The sequence below is a fragment of the Rhinolophus sinicus genome, linkage group LG14 (genome assembly GCF_036562045.2).
Source record: "Rhinolophus sinicus isolate RSC01 linkage group LG14, ASM3656204v1, whole genome shotgun sequence".
NCBI classification, from domain to species: Eukaryota; Metazoa; Chordata; class Mammalia; order Chiroptera; family Rhinolophidae; genus Rhinolophus; species Rhinolophus sinicus.
The window spans coordinates 54477570-54489573 of record NC_133763.1 but is presented as its reverse complement, the minus strand read 5'-3'; the positions used below and the strand labels follow the sequence as shown (position 1 = coordinate 54489573).

Genomic DNA, 12004 nt, shown 5'->3' with positions numbered 1-12004 from the left:
CAGCTGGGAGTTGGTTGATGCTATTGTAAGGAGAACTTGGATATTAAATTGCAACCAAGGCCTGGGAGATTAATGCGACAAAGGGAACCCTGGTTGGTTTGTGGCAGCCAGCATGCGCTGGTGGACTGAGACAGGCCCAAGAGATTTGCTGCAAAAAGAAGTTACAAACCTTTATTGCCACCTCCAAACAGGGCATTAGGACGCAACGAAGTGGAAAAATGAATGGGACTCTCGGTTTTAACTAAATTGGGATGTGCCAAATTGGAAAATAGTTTTCAAATGTTTGTTGCACTGAAACTGCATGTTTATACTAATAGGACACCTACTGTGACACTGGATTTACTGAAATATATTCAAGGACAAGAGTCTCTCCTTCAGGGATATAAAAGTACAGTACAGGGACTATAGTCAGTAATGTTGCAACAACTATGTATAGTGCCGGGGGGTACTAGACTAATTGGGGGGATCACTGCATAAATTATATAAATGTCTAACCACTTAGCTGTATACCTGAAACTAATATAAAATAATACTGAATGTCAACTGTAATTGAAAAAATAATTAAGAGTCTGACTTTGAATCAACTTGCTTTTTCCACCAAAAAGCAAGCGACCAAAAAAGTCTCTCCTAAAGACCTAAGAACAACAAAGGAAAGCATTAGCGCAACAGACTGGACTGTCACAGGAACCACATCTCAGTGGAACGCAGCACAGAGGAAACACCAACTGTAGCTTAGCTGGTCTGTTGCAACAAGTTTGGATGTGCTATTGAACAAACTGACAGGTGTATGGCTGATGACATCCTGCAACAGGACCTGCAGAGTGGCCGGCTGTGCCACCAGCCTGGGGCTTGGAGTGCCTGTGGACAGGGCCAGAGGGAGTCCAGGCACAAGGGGAAGATGCTGAGAGAGTACACATACAAAGGCAAAACTTGTGAAGTCGTTGCCATGGGCAGGACAACAACCGACTGATACAAAAGGCTGTTGAGGGCCACTGCAGGCCTCAGCTATCAGCAACCACACCTGGCGTCTGCTGCTGGCGGGCAGTTATGTCACCCTATCTTACACTTCAGGACACTGATGTGGAGTCCAGGCATCATCCCAGATCTCGGGACTGTTGAGCAGTGGCGTAGGATGTGGGCCTGCACTTCCTCCAGAGCTTGAGGTAGGATCAAGAAACACGCTAGAACAAAAACATGCGTTTTACCTATTCGAACCTAGCATGTTTTGTGGCAAAAGTTTAGGGATCTGGCCACGCTGAAACAGAAGATTCAAATCTGAGAAACCATACACATCAAGAATTTGGGCAAATCCAAGACCAATACAGTCACAGCAAACCAAAGAGAGAAATTACAATGAAGTCTCGTTTGGCTCAGAGGGGAGAGACCCGAGTTCAAGTTTTTGGCCCCATCCTTCGGTAACATATGACCCAGGCTAAAATGCAGACTCTGGAATCCAGCAAAGTCACCCTGGTTCTTTGAGGCCCAGCTGAAGCAGCCAGCTTTGGGAAGCCTTCCCAGATTGTCCCCCACTCCCACCCCGAGGTAGTTAGTGCCTGGCTCCTGGTCTTCAGTTTATGATGATTTGGGATTTACTGGCATTCTGTCTCTTCCCACTAGAACAGAGCTCATCTTCGCGGGCTTAGCTAGTCGTAGAGCCCACGTCTTTTGCCAGGAAGTAGCATGGAGAACCGAGATCTATCTAATAATGCACCCAGGACGTGGCTACTCTGTGCCACAACCCCTCGGCCACCTCCTGGCGACCAAACGCGTCGCGGGGCGCCAATCCCCGACGTTTCCGCGGCCACCCCGCACACTTTGTAAGCACGTGGAGGTCCAGGGCGGACCTCTGCGCGCGGCGGCCCGGTGCCCACCCCAGTCCCGCCGCCCAGCACGCTGCCAAGCACGGCGGGCGCCGAGCACACGCGCGTGGATTGGGAGGGAGCAGAGGGCAGGGAAAGACACTGTGAGTAGACGCAGCCACTTGACTGCGTGGGGGCCGCGGTGGTGAGCAGCCGGGGGAGGGGCGCCGCTCCGTCCAGCCCGGCGCCAGCTCCTCCCGCCCGGCGGGCACCCACCGACAGCGGGCACACAAAGCCGGCTCGGCGAGCTCGGCGATCGGCTCCGCACGCCTGTGTCGCCGCGCGCCGCCAGGCGGCTCCAGGTTGGGCGTCGGGCGGTGGCAGGCCCGGGCGTCCGGAAGCTGCGCGCATCGAACCGCGGCGGGAGGGGGCGCGGAGAGGGAGGAGGCGGAGTGGGAAAGGGAGGAGGGCGCAGGAGTGGGGACCGGGCGGGGGGTGGAGGAAGAGGCCTCGCGCAGAAGAGGGAGCAATTGAATTTCAAACACAAACAACCGCACGAGCGCGCACCCACCGCGCCGGAGCGTCGCCCCCGATCGGCGCCCGCCCCGTCCGTGCGGCGCGCGGGGAGACGCCGTGGCCGCGCCGGAGCTCGGGCCGGGGGCCGCCATCGAGGCAGGGGCCGCGCGAGGGCCGGAGCGGAGCGGCGCCGCCACCGCCGCACGCGCCAACTTGGGCTCGCGCCTCCCGGCCCGGCGCGGAGCCCGGGGCGCCCGGAGCCCCGCCATGTCGCGATCCAACCGGCAGAAGGAGTACAAATGCGGGGACCTGGTGTTCGCCAAGATGAAGGGCTACCCACACTGGCCGGCCCGGGTGAGCAGCGCGGCCAGCCGCCCGATCCCCCTCCGGGCTTGGGTTGCATAACACCCCGGAGGGCGCAAGCGCTCCGCGCGGAGGGGTGGGGGCGGGGGGCGCCCGAGCCCCCGACTCTTTCCCCGACGCCTCCAAGCCCACCCGCCGGTTATATAATGGGGGAGGCGACCGGGTGGGGGCGGCGAACACCCGGCGAGACGGCGTCCGCGCGTAGAGGCGTGTGCGCGGCGTGGGGACCCGAGGGCGCGGGTCACTTCCCGGCCCGGCTCCGCGTCCTCAGTTCCGCCCCCGGCCCCCATACTCCCCGCGGTTTGGGCCGGCTGCCTGGGTTCGGGCCAGTCGTGTGACTCCTCCCACCCCCCAGGCGCCACCGCCACCCCCTCTGGGACCCCCTTAGAGACCCCCAGTTTCTTCATTGATTGTTGCCCCCAGCTCTAACTTCTTACTGGATTAAAGGGTTAAAGAAGAATCCCAGCCCAGAAAGGAATACATGGAGGCGGAGTTCGCCTCTAGAAAACTTTGGTTCCGGGCGGCGGTAAACGAGGTCTGAAGTTGGGAGGGTCGAGGAACGGCTGGGGACGGCGTAAGACGGGTCTACCTGGCTCGGAAATTAACCGCCAGAACCCTTCTTCACTCCTCAGCCCCACAAAAATGTCCCTCTACATGCTGCCAACTCAGATTTAAGGCTGAGGGTGGCAGGGCCCTGTGGGACTGGGAAGTCCACTCCAGACTGTCTCTTACTGGAGCGGGGGTGCCGGAGTTTCTAATCCCTCCCCCCACCCCATATGAGTCTCTCCCGCCAGAAAGGCCCAGTCTGCCATGTGGTTGATCAGCCCGCCAATATGAGGGCCCCTCCCCCCTTCCACCACCTGGCCAGGTGGGAGGGTGGGGCCCAAAAGCCCAGTCTAGTATCCAGTCTTGTTTTCCATAAGGGCTGAGACAGGTGAAGTAAGGAGGGAGGGGGGGGGCCACAGGGTGCAAAGAGTTTGTGGGTGTCACGGAGGGAGGGGGGCAGTGCCTCTGGCAGCTTATTTCAAAGTTGGTGTCGGGAGGCCTTGGTACTAGGTACCTGCCGGACTGGTGCTTAGCTGTAGGAGGCCTGCAGAGTGAAGTCCAAGGCAGCCCAGGACCTCTTCTGGAACCCGGGGGCCAAGTGCAGAGCTGCCTTAGGGCTTTGGCTTGCTCTTGGCGTGAGTGTGTGTCTTCTGGGGCCCAGACCCTGCTCAGAGCTTAGGAAGTGGCCCTAGGTTCCCCTCCTTCAGTGTCAGAAACCCACTCGGGACCCTGTCCTGAGCAGTCTGCCTGATCACACAGGCCTTGAGCTCCTTGTTCCTGGAACTTCTAGATGCCGGGCCTCCAGAAGGGGAGTCAAGTAGGGAAAAGCAGGCTCTCCCAGCTTCCAGGGCCTGCTAGGGGCCCGGGGGAGGGTGTGGGGGGAGGCCAGAGCCACTGAAGCCTGTGTGCATGTGTGCGTCAGGCGTGTGAACACGCATGTACTTTACCCTGCACCTTTGGTCCAGCTGGCTTCTTGGCCCAGATGCCAAGGCCCTGGTGGGCAGGGCAAGAACTGAATCCAGTCTTGACTGCCCAGGCCTCCTGGCATGGGACGAAGTCCAGAGGCTGGCCTTAGGCCCAGGGTGGGGGCACAGCGAGAATATGGGCTGCAGGGAACCCCTTAGCACCAGGGAAGAGAGAAGGGGTCAGGGGAGATACAAATGGGCCTATGTTGTTCCCTGTGGGGGAGACCATCAGGTTTCTGGTGGCCTTTGAAGTGAGGGCTGAGGGTGCCATCCATCTCGTCTTCCCGCTGGCCTCCAGGGCACAGGGGGGGGACAAGGAGCAGTCTCTTCCTTTTTTGTGGCCTGGACCTTTCAGATAAAGTTTGTCCCCCTCCCCCTTGGCCTGTGCTCTGGCTCCGGACTGTCACAACTGGGGGAGCTGCACACCCAAGGCTCTTATCTCTGGCAGGCATCCCCCTGGACCGCCGAAAGAACAGATAAATCAGTCCCCTCACCATGCCTTGCGTGTGGCCTTAATCCCTAGCGTGGCAGAGCCTGAAGGGGCCTGGCCCCTCCTGAGATGGATGGAGTAGGAGTGGGGGCCTCCCCTCTGCCGGGTGAGGGCCCCTGCGTCTGGGGAGCATGGCTGACTGGGTGAGACTAGAACAGCCCAATGCTGGGCGAGTCCAGCCAGAGGGGCCACGTGGTAGGTGAGACCTGCCTGGAAGGATGGTGTGACTCCACCTTAACCTTCTCCTTCCCTCTTCCTCCTGCCTGACTTCCTGGGGGATCTCCAAGCACTTCACAATTAACCTCCAAGACTCAGGGATTTACACACACACACACACACACACGTTCCTTCCTCCTTTCTCCCTTCCTGTTTCAGTCCCAGAAAACCTGAGCAGCCAGAGGGCCTCACCCATCTTTCCTCCCTCTGCCCCTCCCCCAAACCCAGGCACCACCTTCTCTTTTCTGCCATGAGTTTGCCACACTTTCCCGGCCCCAACTGTCTCCTGCCCCAGATTTTCCGGTTCCTGGGGCAGCTGGGGCCTGGGCCCTGGGTGTGGTGGTCAGAACCCTGTTTGGCAGGCAGTGTGGCCTTGGCCTTCCCTGTTGCCTTCCTCTGAGCTGGGCAGGCCCCCCTCGGCCTGGACCAGGTCCTCTCCCCTACTCTTCACGTGGGAACTTCAGAGCCCTCTTCAGACCTCAGGGTGTCCTTGGGATCTGGGAGGACAGGGTTTCATATTCTAGGGCTGGTGGGATGGAGCCCTGCAAATGCAGACAGGTGGGAGTGGGTGGGCCTGGCCTGGGAGAAGTAACCTGCCTGGATACCTGGAATGGATGAGAAGTAGCAGGGTCCCCCTCCCTGTTAGGCCAGTGTGTGGGGTGCAGTAGGGTCCCCACCCTGACCCATTTAGCCTTGACTCACTTGTTCTGAGTCACAGCCTGGTTATAAAGGCACCGCCTGGGAGACTTCTGTCTGTACTGGGGGTACCGGCCTCCCCAGAGACGTATCTACGTCTAGGAAGAGCCACCTTTCGCTTCCAAATGCAAGAAAAGACATTTCCTTTGTAACGTGAAGGATAAGGGTCTACTACAGAAGGGATTTCTCCCCTTTCTAGGGTGAAGGGTTGGGAATTCCATTAAATAAAAAGAGCACATCTCTCCTGGCCCGTCCCCCACTGGTGCCTATACTCAAGGTGCGGGGTGACGCTTTGGGGGCAGATGCCCATCTGTCCAGGCCCCACCCCCCTCTTTCCTCTAGGGCCACCCTTTATTTGGCTAGAGGCCAGCAGGGCTGGTGTGTCTGGTGTGTCTCCTGTCTATTTTTAATTCCCGTCCATTCTTTTGTTTCTCCCCACCCCTGAAGCTGGGCAGCCGGTGGCCTCCTGGGTCCTCTGTCACACTGGTCAGCTACCCCTCTCCGAGTTTGCTTTCCCTGGGAAAGAGACCAGTGCTCTTGGAGAGGAGGTCTTCACTTGCTCCGTCTGCTCCTGAGCCTCAGTTTTCCCCCTTTCATCACATGTCCTAGAGCACATTCCCGCTGCGCTCCGGGTGGGCGGGACCCTACCCTGTCCTAGTGCAGAGACCCACGGAGAAGGGGTTTGCTGCTGTGCCGCCTCCTGGGATCTCTAAGCCCTGGAGGCTCTCCTTCTGTTTTTTTGCTTCTCCCTCTGAGAAGAGGGTGGGGAGCTAGCGGGTAACTAGACCCAGGTGTCCTGGCCAAGGCCTGGCCCTCCAGCCCTAACTGTGGTTTCTAGCTCGGCTGGGGGACCCAGGTGCCAGACTCCAGGCTTGGGGGTGGGGCTTGTGTCAGCATCCCCTCCTCCCCAATCTGGAGAGAGGGCCTGGGGGGAGGGGTGGTCACATTCCTGGTTGCTGAGTGGCCCCGGGGGCGGGGTTGGGTTGTCATGGTGATAGAGATCCTGTTTGTGGGGGGGCGGTGTGCCTTTCCACCCCCTGCACTCAAATCCCAGCTTCTCCTGGTCATCCGGAGGGCCCAGTTGGTGCATGGCCTTCTTGGGGGGAGGGGCTGGACCTCTGTCCCCAGAGGCCACAGGGCAAGGGGGGAGGTGCCCAGGAGCCTGAAGACTGCCGGTCTGAGCAAGATGCCCCTCAGATTCGTGCCCATTCCCACCCCATCTACTGGGTGTATCTTAGCTTATTTCCATCCTCCCAGCTTCCATATCTCCCCAGTCTCCCAGGCAGGCCCTCTGTCCCCTTCTTGGTGGACGTTAATCACTGCCTTGGCCTGTCTCTCCTAGCTGTGCCTGGGGCCCCAGTCAACATGGCCACCTGGCCTCTGTCCGTGGGAAGCCCGGCTGCTGGGCTGCTGCAAGTGCTGCTGGGAGTTGTAGTCTCTCCCCCAGCCTGGCCTGGGCTTCCAGGGCCTGATCCGAGAGGCTGGCTGGGCCACTCTCTCCCTTTCCCTGACCTTGGACCTGTGCACCTTCACCGCCACAGTGCTCAAGCCCCCAGGACATGTGGGGCAGGGGACGAAGTCCGAAGATCTAGCTCTGAGACCTGGCCCTCACTAACTTGCCCTGTCATTTTGGGCAAATCACTTTTCTTTTCTGGGCCTCAGTTTCCCCATCTGTAAAGTGAGAGTTTGACTACATCAAGTGACTTTCACAGTGCTCCCCAGAAGCTTTCTAGGGCTGCTACTGGGGGGGTGGAATAGGCAGCCCCTCGGCCTCATGCCTCCACTTCAACCAGAGCAGTCTGCTGCTATCGGTTTCAGAAATTGATTCCACCATCTTTATTGTGCCCGGCACTGCTGGGGATAAAAGCAGACCTGCTGTCTGATTTGGGGGCAGACATTAATCAGAGGACAACATGAATAGCTGTAAAATGGGAACTAGGGAAAGCACTGAAGCAGGGGTGCTGAGAGTTATCTGGGAGGCTGACCGGGCCGGGGGAGACGGGCAACTTCCTGGAGGAGGTGAAGATGGGGCTGAGGTTGGAAGGCTGGTTAGGAGTTAGTGAGTATCGGAGGCTGGAGGGTCAGTTTGACTAGAGAAGCAAGCAGAAGGGCCGTCCTCTCAGGATGAGTACAGACAGCAAGCACGGACATGGGAAGTACTGTGCCAGGTCACGGTCATTTTGCACTCAACTCCACGACTTAAGTACTGAGACTACCCCCATTTTACAGAGGAGGAAACTGAGGCAGAGGTTCCAATGTCATACAAATATTGGTGGCAGTGTTGGGGTTCAGATCTTGACATGGAAAAGGTGGACGGGTGGGCCCTACAGCCCTGAAAAGCAGCCATGGAAAGGTTTCCAGCCGGAGTAGGAAGTGCTCACTGGGTTCCACACTTGGGAGGGCCCCTCTGGCTGCAGTGCGGACAATGGGTTGTGCAGCGAGGATGGAAGCTATGGTTTTAGTCCAGGCCAGAGCTGACAGTGGCTGAATTGGGGTGAGCTTATGGGTAGGATCTGGGCATGATATGGGCGGGACAGACGGAGCTGGGGTGGTGGGTGGTGGTGACTCCAGGGTGTCTGCTGGGCCATCATGTCTGACTTCGTTTGAACAAAGTTCCACTTGCTAAGAATGACTCTAAGTAATAACTAGAGTCAGATGGGTACTAGATTTATGGGGTGATAGATGGGAGGAGGTTGGGGGACGGTGTAAAAGGGGAAGGGATTAAGAAGTACAAGCTGGTAGTTACACAGTAGTCACGGGCTGTGAAGTACAGCATAGGGAATATAGTCAATAATATGATAATAACTAGTGCTGGGGGGGTACTAGATTAGTCAAGGGAATCACTTCTTAAATTGTACACGTCTAAGCACTATGCTGTACACCTGAAATTAATACAAAATAATAATGTAAAAATAAAAAGTGAAGAAAATGACTCTAAAACCACCTTGGCGATCTCCTGGGTCCCTCTCAGTCTGATTTTACACAAAAGTGCCTTAGAGGTCAGCCCCCCAGCCCCAAATCTGCGGCCTCAGGCCTCTGGCTCACCCCCGCTGCCCTCATCTTACCTACAGATTGACGAGATGCCTGAGGCTGCGGTGAAATCAACAGCCAACAAATACCAAGTGTTTTTCTTCGGGACCCACGAGACGTGAGTGAGGGGCAGAGGCGGGGAGGCCCCCAAGGCCACTTTGGGAACTGGGTGGTCGTGGCGCCCCTTCCCTGTTGGGCCGGGCAACTCGGAGGCCGGCAGGGGCCCCGGAGCACAGCCTCGCCTCTCTCCCCAGGGCGTTCCTGGGCCCCAAAGACCTCTTCCCTTACGAGGAGTCCAAGGAGAAGTTCGGCAAGCCCAACAAGAGGAAAGGGTTCAGCGAGGGGCTCTGGGAGATCGAGAACAACCCCACCGTCAAGGCCTCCGGCTACCAGGTGAGCTGCCGCCTGCCCCGAAGAGTCCCGGAGAGCAGGTGTGGCCGCCGCAGGCGCGGGGCGCCCCGGGCCACACAGGACCCTGCAGCTTAGTCTTCAGGACCGGGTCTCAGGAACCAACGCCGCTGGGCCTTTCAGAGTAGGCGGAGCTCGCGGGGCGTGGGCGGGGCTTCCGGCCAGAGGGATGGGCTTGCAGGTGTGAGGCCTGGGGGGCCACCCCTGGATGGATGGAGGCGGTAAGTGGGGACAGGCCTTCGTTGGGCCCAGCCTTAGCTCTTCCCCAAAGGCTTCCAGGAGGAGGTGCTCGAGAGCCGGGCAGGATGAGGCGGGAGGGTGGGGGGCGGGGGTCGGCGGGGAAAGGGTCCCAGCTCCCTTTGGGAGAAGTTGACCCGAGGTTTTGCCTCCTGCTCCAGCCCTCCCCCCTCCTGCACAGAGCCCTGCCTGCCCGGCCAGTGGGTTTACCCCGGGGCTAATCCGACAGAGGTGGGTCTCAAATCACTTGTGAGACTGGGCATCTGGGTGGGGGCGGGGGAGAGGTGGGCGAAGGAAGGAGTGAGTGGCTGAGGGAGGGTCTGGGAGGGGCCTGCGTGGCGGCGGCTGGTGCCACTCAGCCTGTGCTGTCTGCCGCAGTCCTCCCAGAAGAAGAGCTGCACGGCAGAGGAACCAGAGCCCGAGCCTGAAGCCGCTGAAGGCGATGGTGACAAGAAGGGGAACGCGGAGGGCAGCAGTGATGAGGAAGGGAAGCTGGTTATCGACGAACCCACCAAGGAGAAGAATGAGAAGGGGGCGCTGAAGAGGAGAGCAGGGGACCTGCTGGAGGTAACTGCCCCTCCCCCGCGGCCCGGAGCAGGGCTCCCAGTCTGAGGGATCATCTTGGGGAGTCCCTTACCGAGAAGATGGGACACAGACCAAATCTCAGCCAGCAGAAGGCTGGGGGGGGGGGCACAGGCAGGTGGCTGGCATCTGCCCTCCCCAGCCTCAATCCACCTTGTCTCTGCCAATCAATCTGCCTAGGATTCCCCAAAACGTCCCAAGGAAGCAGAAGACCCTGAAGGGGAGGAGAAGGAGGTGGCCATCTTGGAGGGTGAGCGGCCCCTCGCTGTGGAGGTGGAGAAGAACAGCACCCCCTCTGAGCCCAGCTCTGGCCGGGGGCCCCCTCCAGAGGAAGAGGAAGAAGAGGAGGCAGAGGGGGCTGCCGAGGAGGATGCTGAGGCCCCGGGCATGAGAGATCATGAAAGGTGAGCAAGCCCCCGCCCCAGCAGCTGGGCTGGGAGGGCCTGCAGCAAGCGGTCAGCCTCTCGGGAGGCCGGGTGGGCTCTCCTAGGAGACCGGCACTGGCTGGGGTGAGGCTAGGCCAAGGCCACACCATTAACCCTTCTCCCTTCCAACCCTCCCCCGCAGCCTGTAGCCACCAATGTTTCAAGAGGAGCCCCCGCCCCGTTCCTGCTGCTGTCTGGGTGCTACTGGGGAAACTGGCCATGGCCTGCAAACTGGGAACCCCTTCCCCACCCAACCTGCTCTCTCTCACTCACTCTCCATCCCCAAGCCCAGCCCCTAGAGCTTGACCTGGATGGGGCAGGCCACCTGGCCCTCGCCTCCATGTCCCCACACCCGTTGTCTGAGTTCGGGCTGTGTTTTCTGCTCCGTGCGATGAGATGAGGCCACTGTGTCCCTCCCTGCCTGGAGCTGTCTCCCAGGCTTTCTGTTGGGGCCTGGACCAGCCTTTTCCACCTCCTGACACCTCTCTGCCCCTTCCCCAGGCATTCTGGACCTCTGGGCTGGTTGGGGTCAGGGGTAGGAGTGGAAAGGATGGAGACTAAATAGCAGGGTGAGCGTCTGGGGCCTAGGAGGGTCAGTCCTCAGATCGGGGCGGGCAGGAGGACGGCATCTTCTTGAGCTCCTGTTCTTTCTTCCCTCACCTATTATCCCAGCTGCGTAGATTTAGGGAAAGTGGGACAGCTTGTGGGGGAGGGACTCTGTTCCATAAATTCTTGATTGACAACACCCATTCTTTTGCTAACCCCAGGAGTTCTGGGAGTTGTAGTTACTCATCAGAAGATTTTGGGGCTTCCCAGTTTGGGCCAAGCACCTGAGATCTAAAGCGTTGACCTACTCAACTTGGATGGGAGTGTTGAGAAATAGCTGCCCCCCTTTAGATCTCTGGACAGAGATGGGATGCCCTGGGGAGACCTCTAGCTGCCCCTTTTCCTCTCCCCATAGTGCTGAAGGCCAGCCTACAGTCACATGTCACCCAGACATAAAGGAAAGACACATTTTTTAGGAAATGTTTTTAATAAAAGAAAATGTAAAAAAAAAATTTAAAGACACCTATCCCTTTGTGTGCGCCCCATTCTGCTCCTTTCTTTCCCACTGTTGCCCCATTTCTGAGGTGCACTGGGAGGCTCCCCTCTTCTTTGGGGCTTGATGACTTTTTCTTTTGTAGCTGGGGCGTTGGGTGTTCTTCCGGTGTCATTTCCCATCCACATACTCCCACTTGGTCCCCTCAGTGTTGTCACCAGATGGATTAGTAAGCCACTGAGAGGACCGAGGGAAATGAGTGCCCTTTCCCAACATCTGTTAGTGGTCTCCACGCCTCTCCTCCATCTCGTCTCTTTCACTTTTGCCCCTCTCCCTTGGGCTCTGATGAAAAATTGCTGACTGTAGCTTTGGAAGTTTAGCTCTGAGAAGCGTAGGTGATTTCAGTTCTAGGAAAATAAACCTGTTGATTACTACATTGGATTCCGACTGGTTCTTTGGGGGTGTATTGGTTAACTGAAGAGGGGGAGTGGGAAAGGGCAAATGATTTCTAAATCAACTTTTCAGATTGAGGTTGGGGGTGTCAGCCTCTCCTCCATTCTCAGACTGTTAGAAATAGCCAAAATTCTATGCAGAAAAGTCAGAATAAACTACACTATTCATTCTACTTGTGCCCGGCCACTGTTTAACACAGGTCCCCTCATAAGCACCTGGGAAGGTTAAAGAAAAGCTTG

General features: G+C 58.0%; 1 protein-coding gene across 1 annotated transcript; it reads left to right on the top strand.

Moving 5' to 3' along the window:
* The first annotated feature begins 2275 nt into the window (after window positions 1-2275).
* Window positions 2276-11746, top strand: HDGF (heparin binding growth factor). The gene is made up of 6 exons (XM_019711183.2): window positions 2276-2669; window positions 8663-8739; window positions 8876-9014; window positions 9645-9833; window positions 10029-10252; window positions 10416-11746. Exons 1-6 carry the CDS (start codon window positions 2583-2585, stop codon window positions 10420-10422), a joined length of 723 nt encoding a protein of 240 aa, XP_019566742.1. The 5' UTR covers window positions 2276-2582; the 3' UTR covers window positions 10423-11746.
* The last annotated feature ends 258 nt before the right edge of the window (window positions 11747-12004 follow it).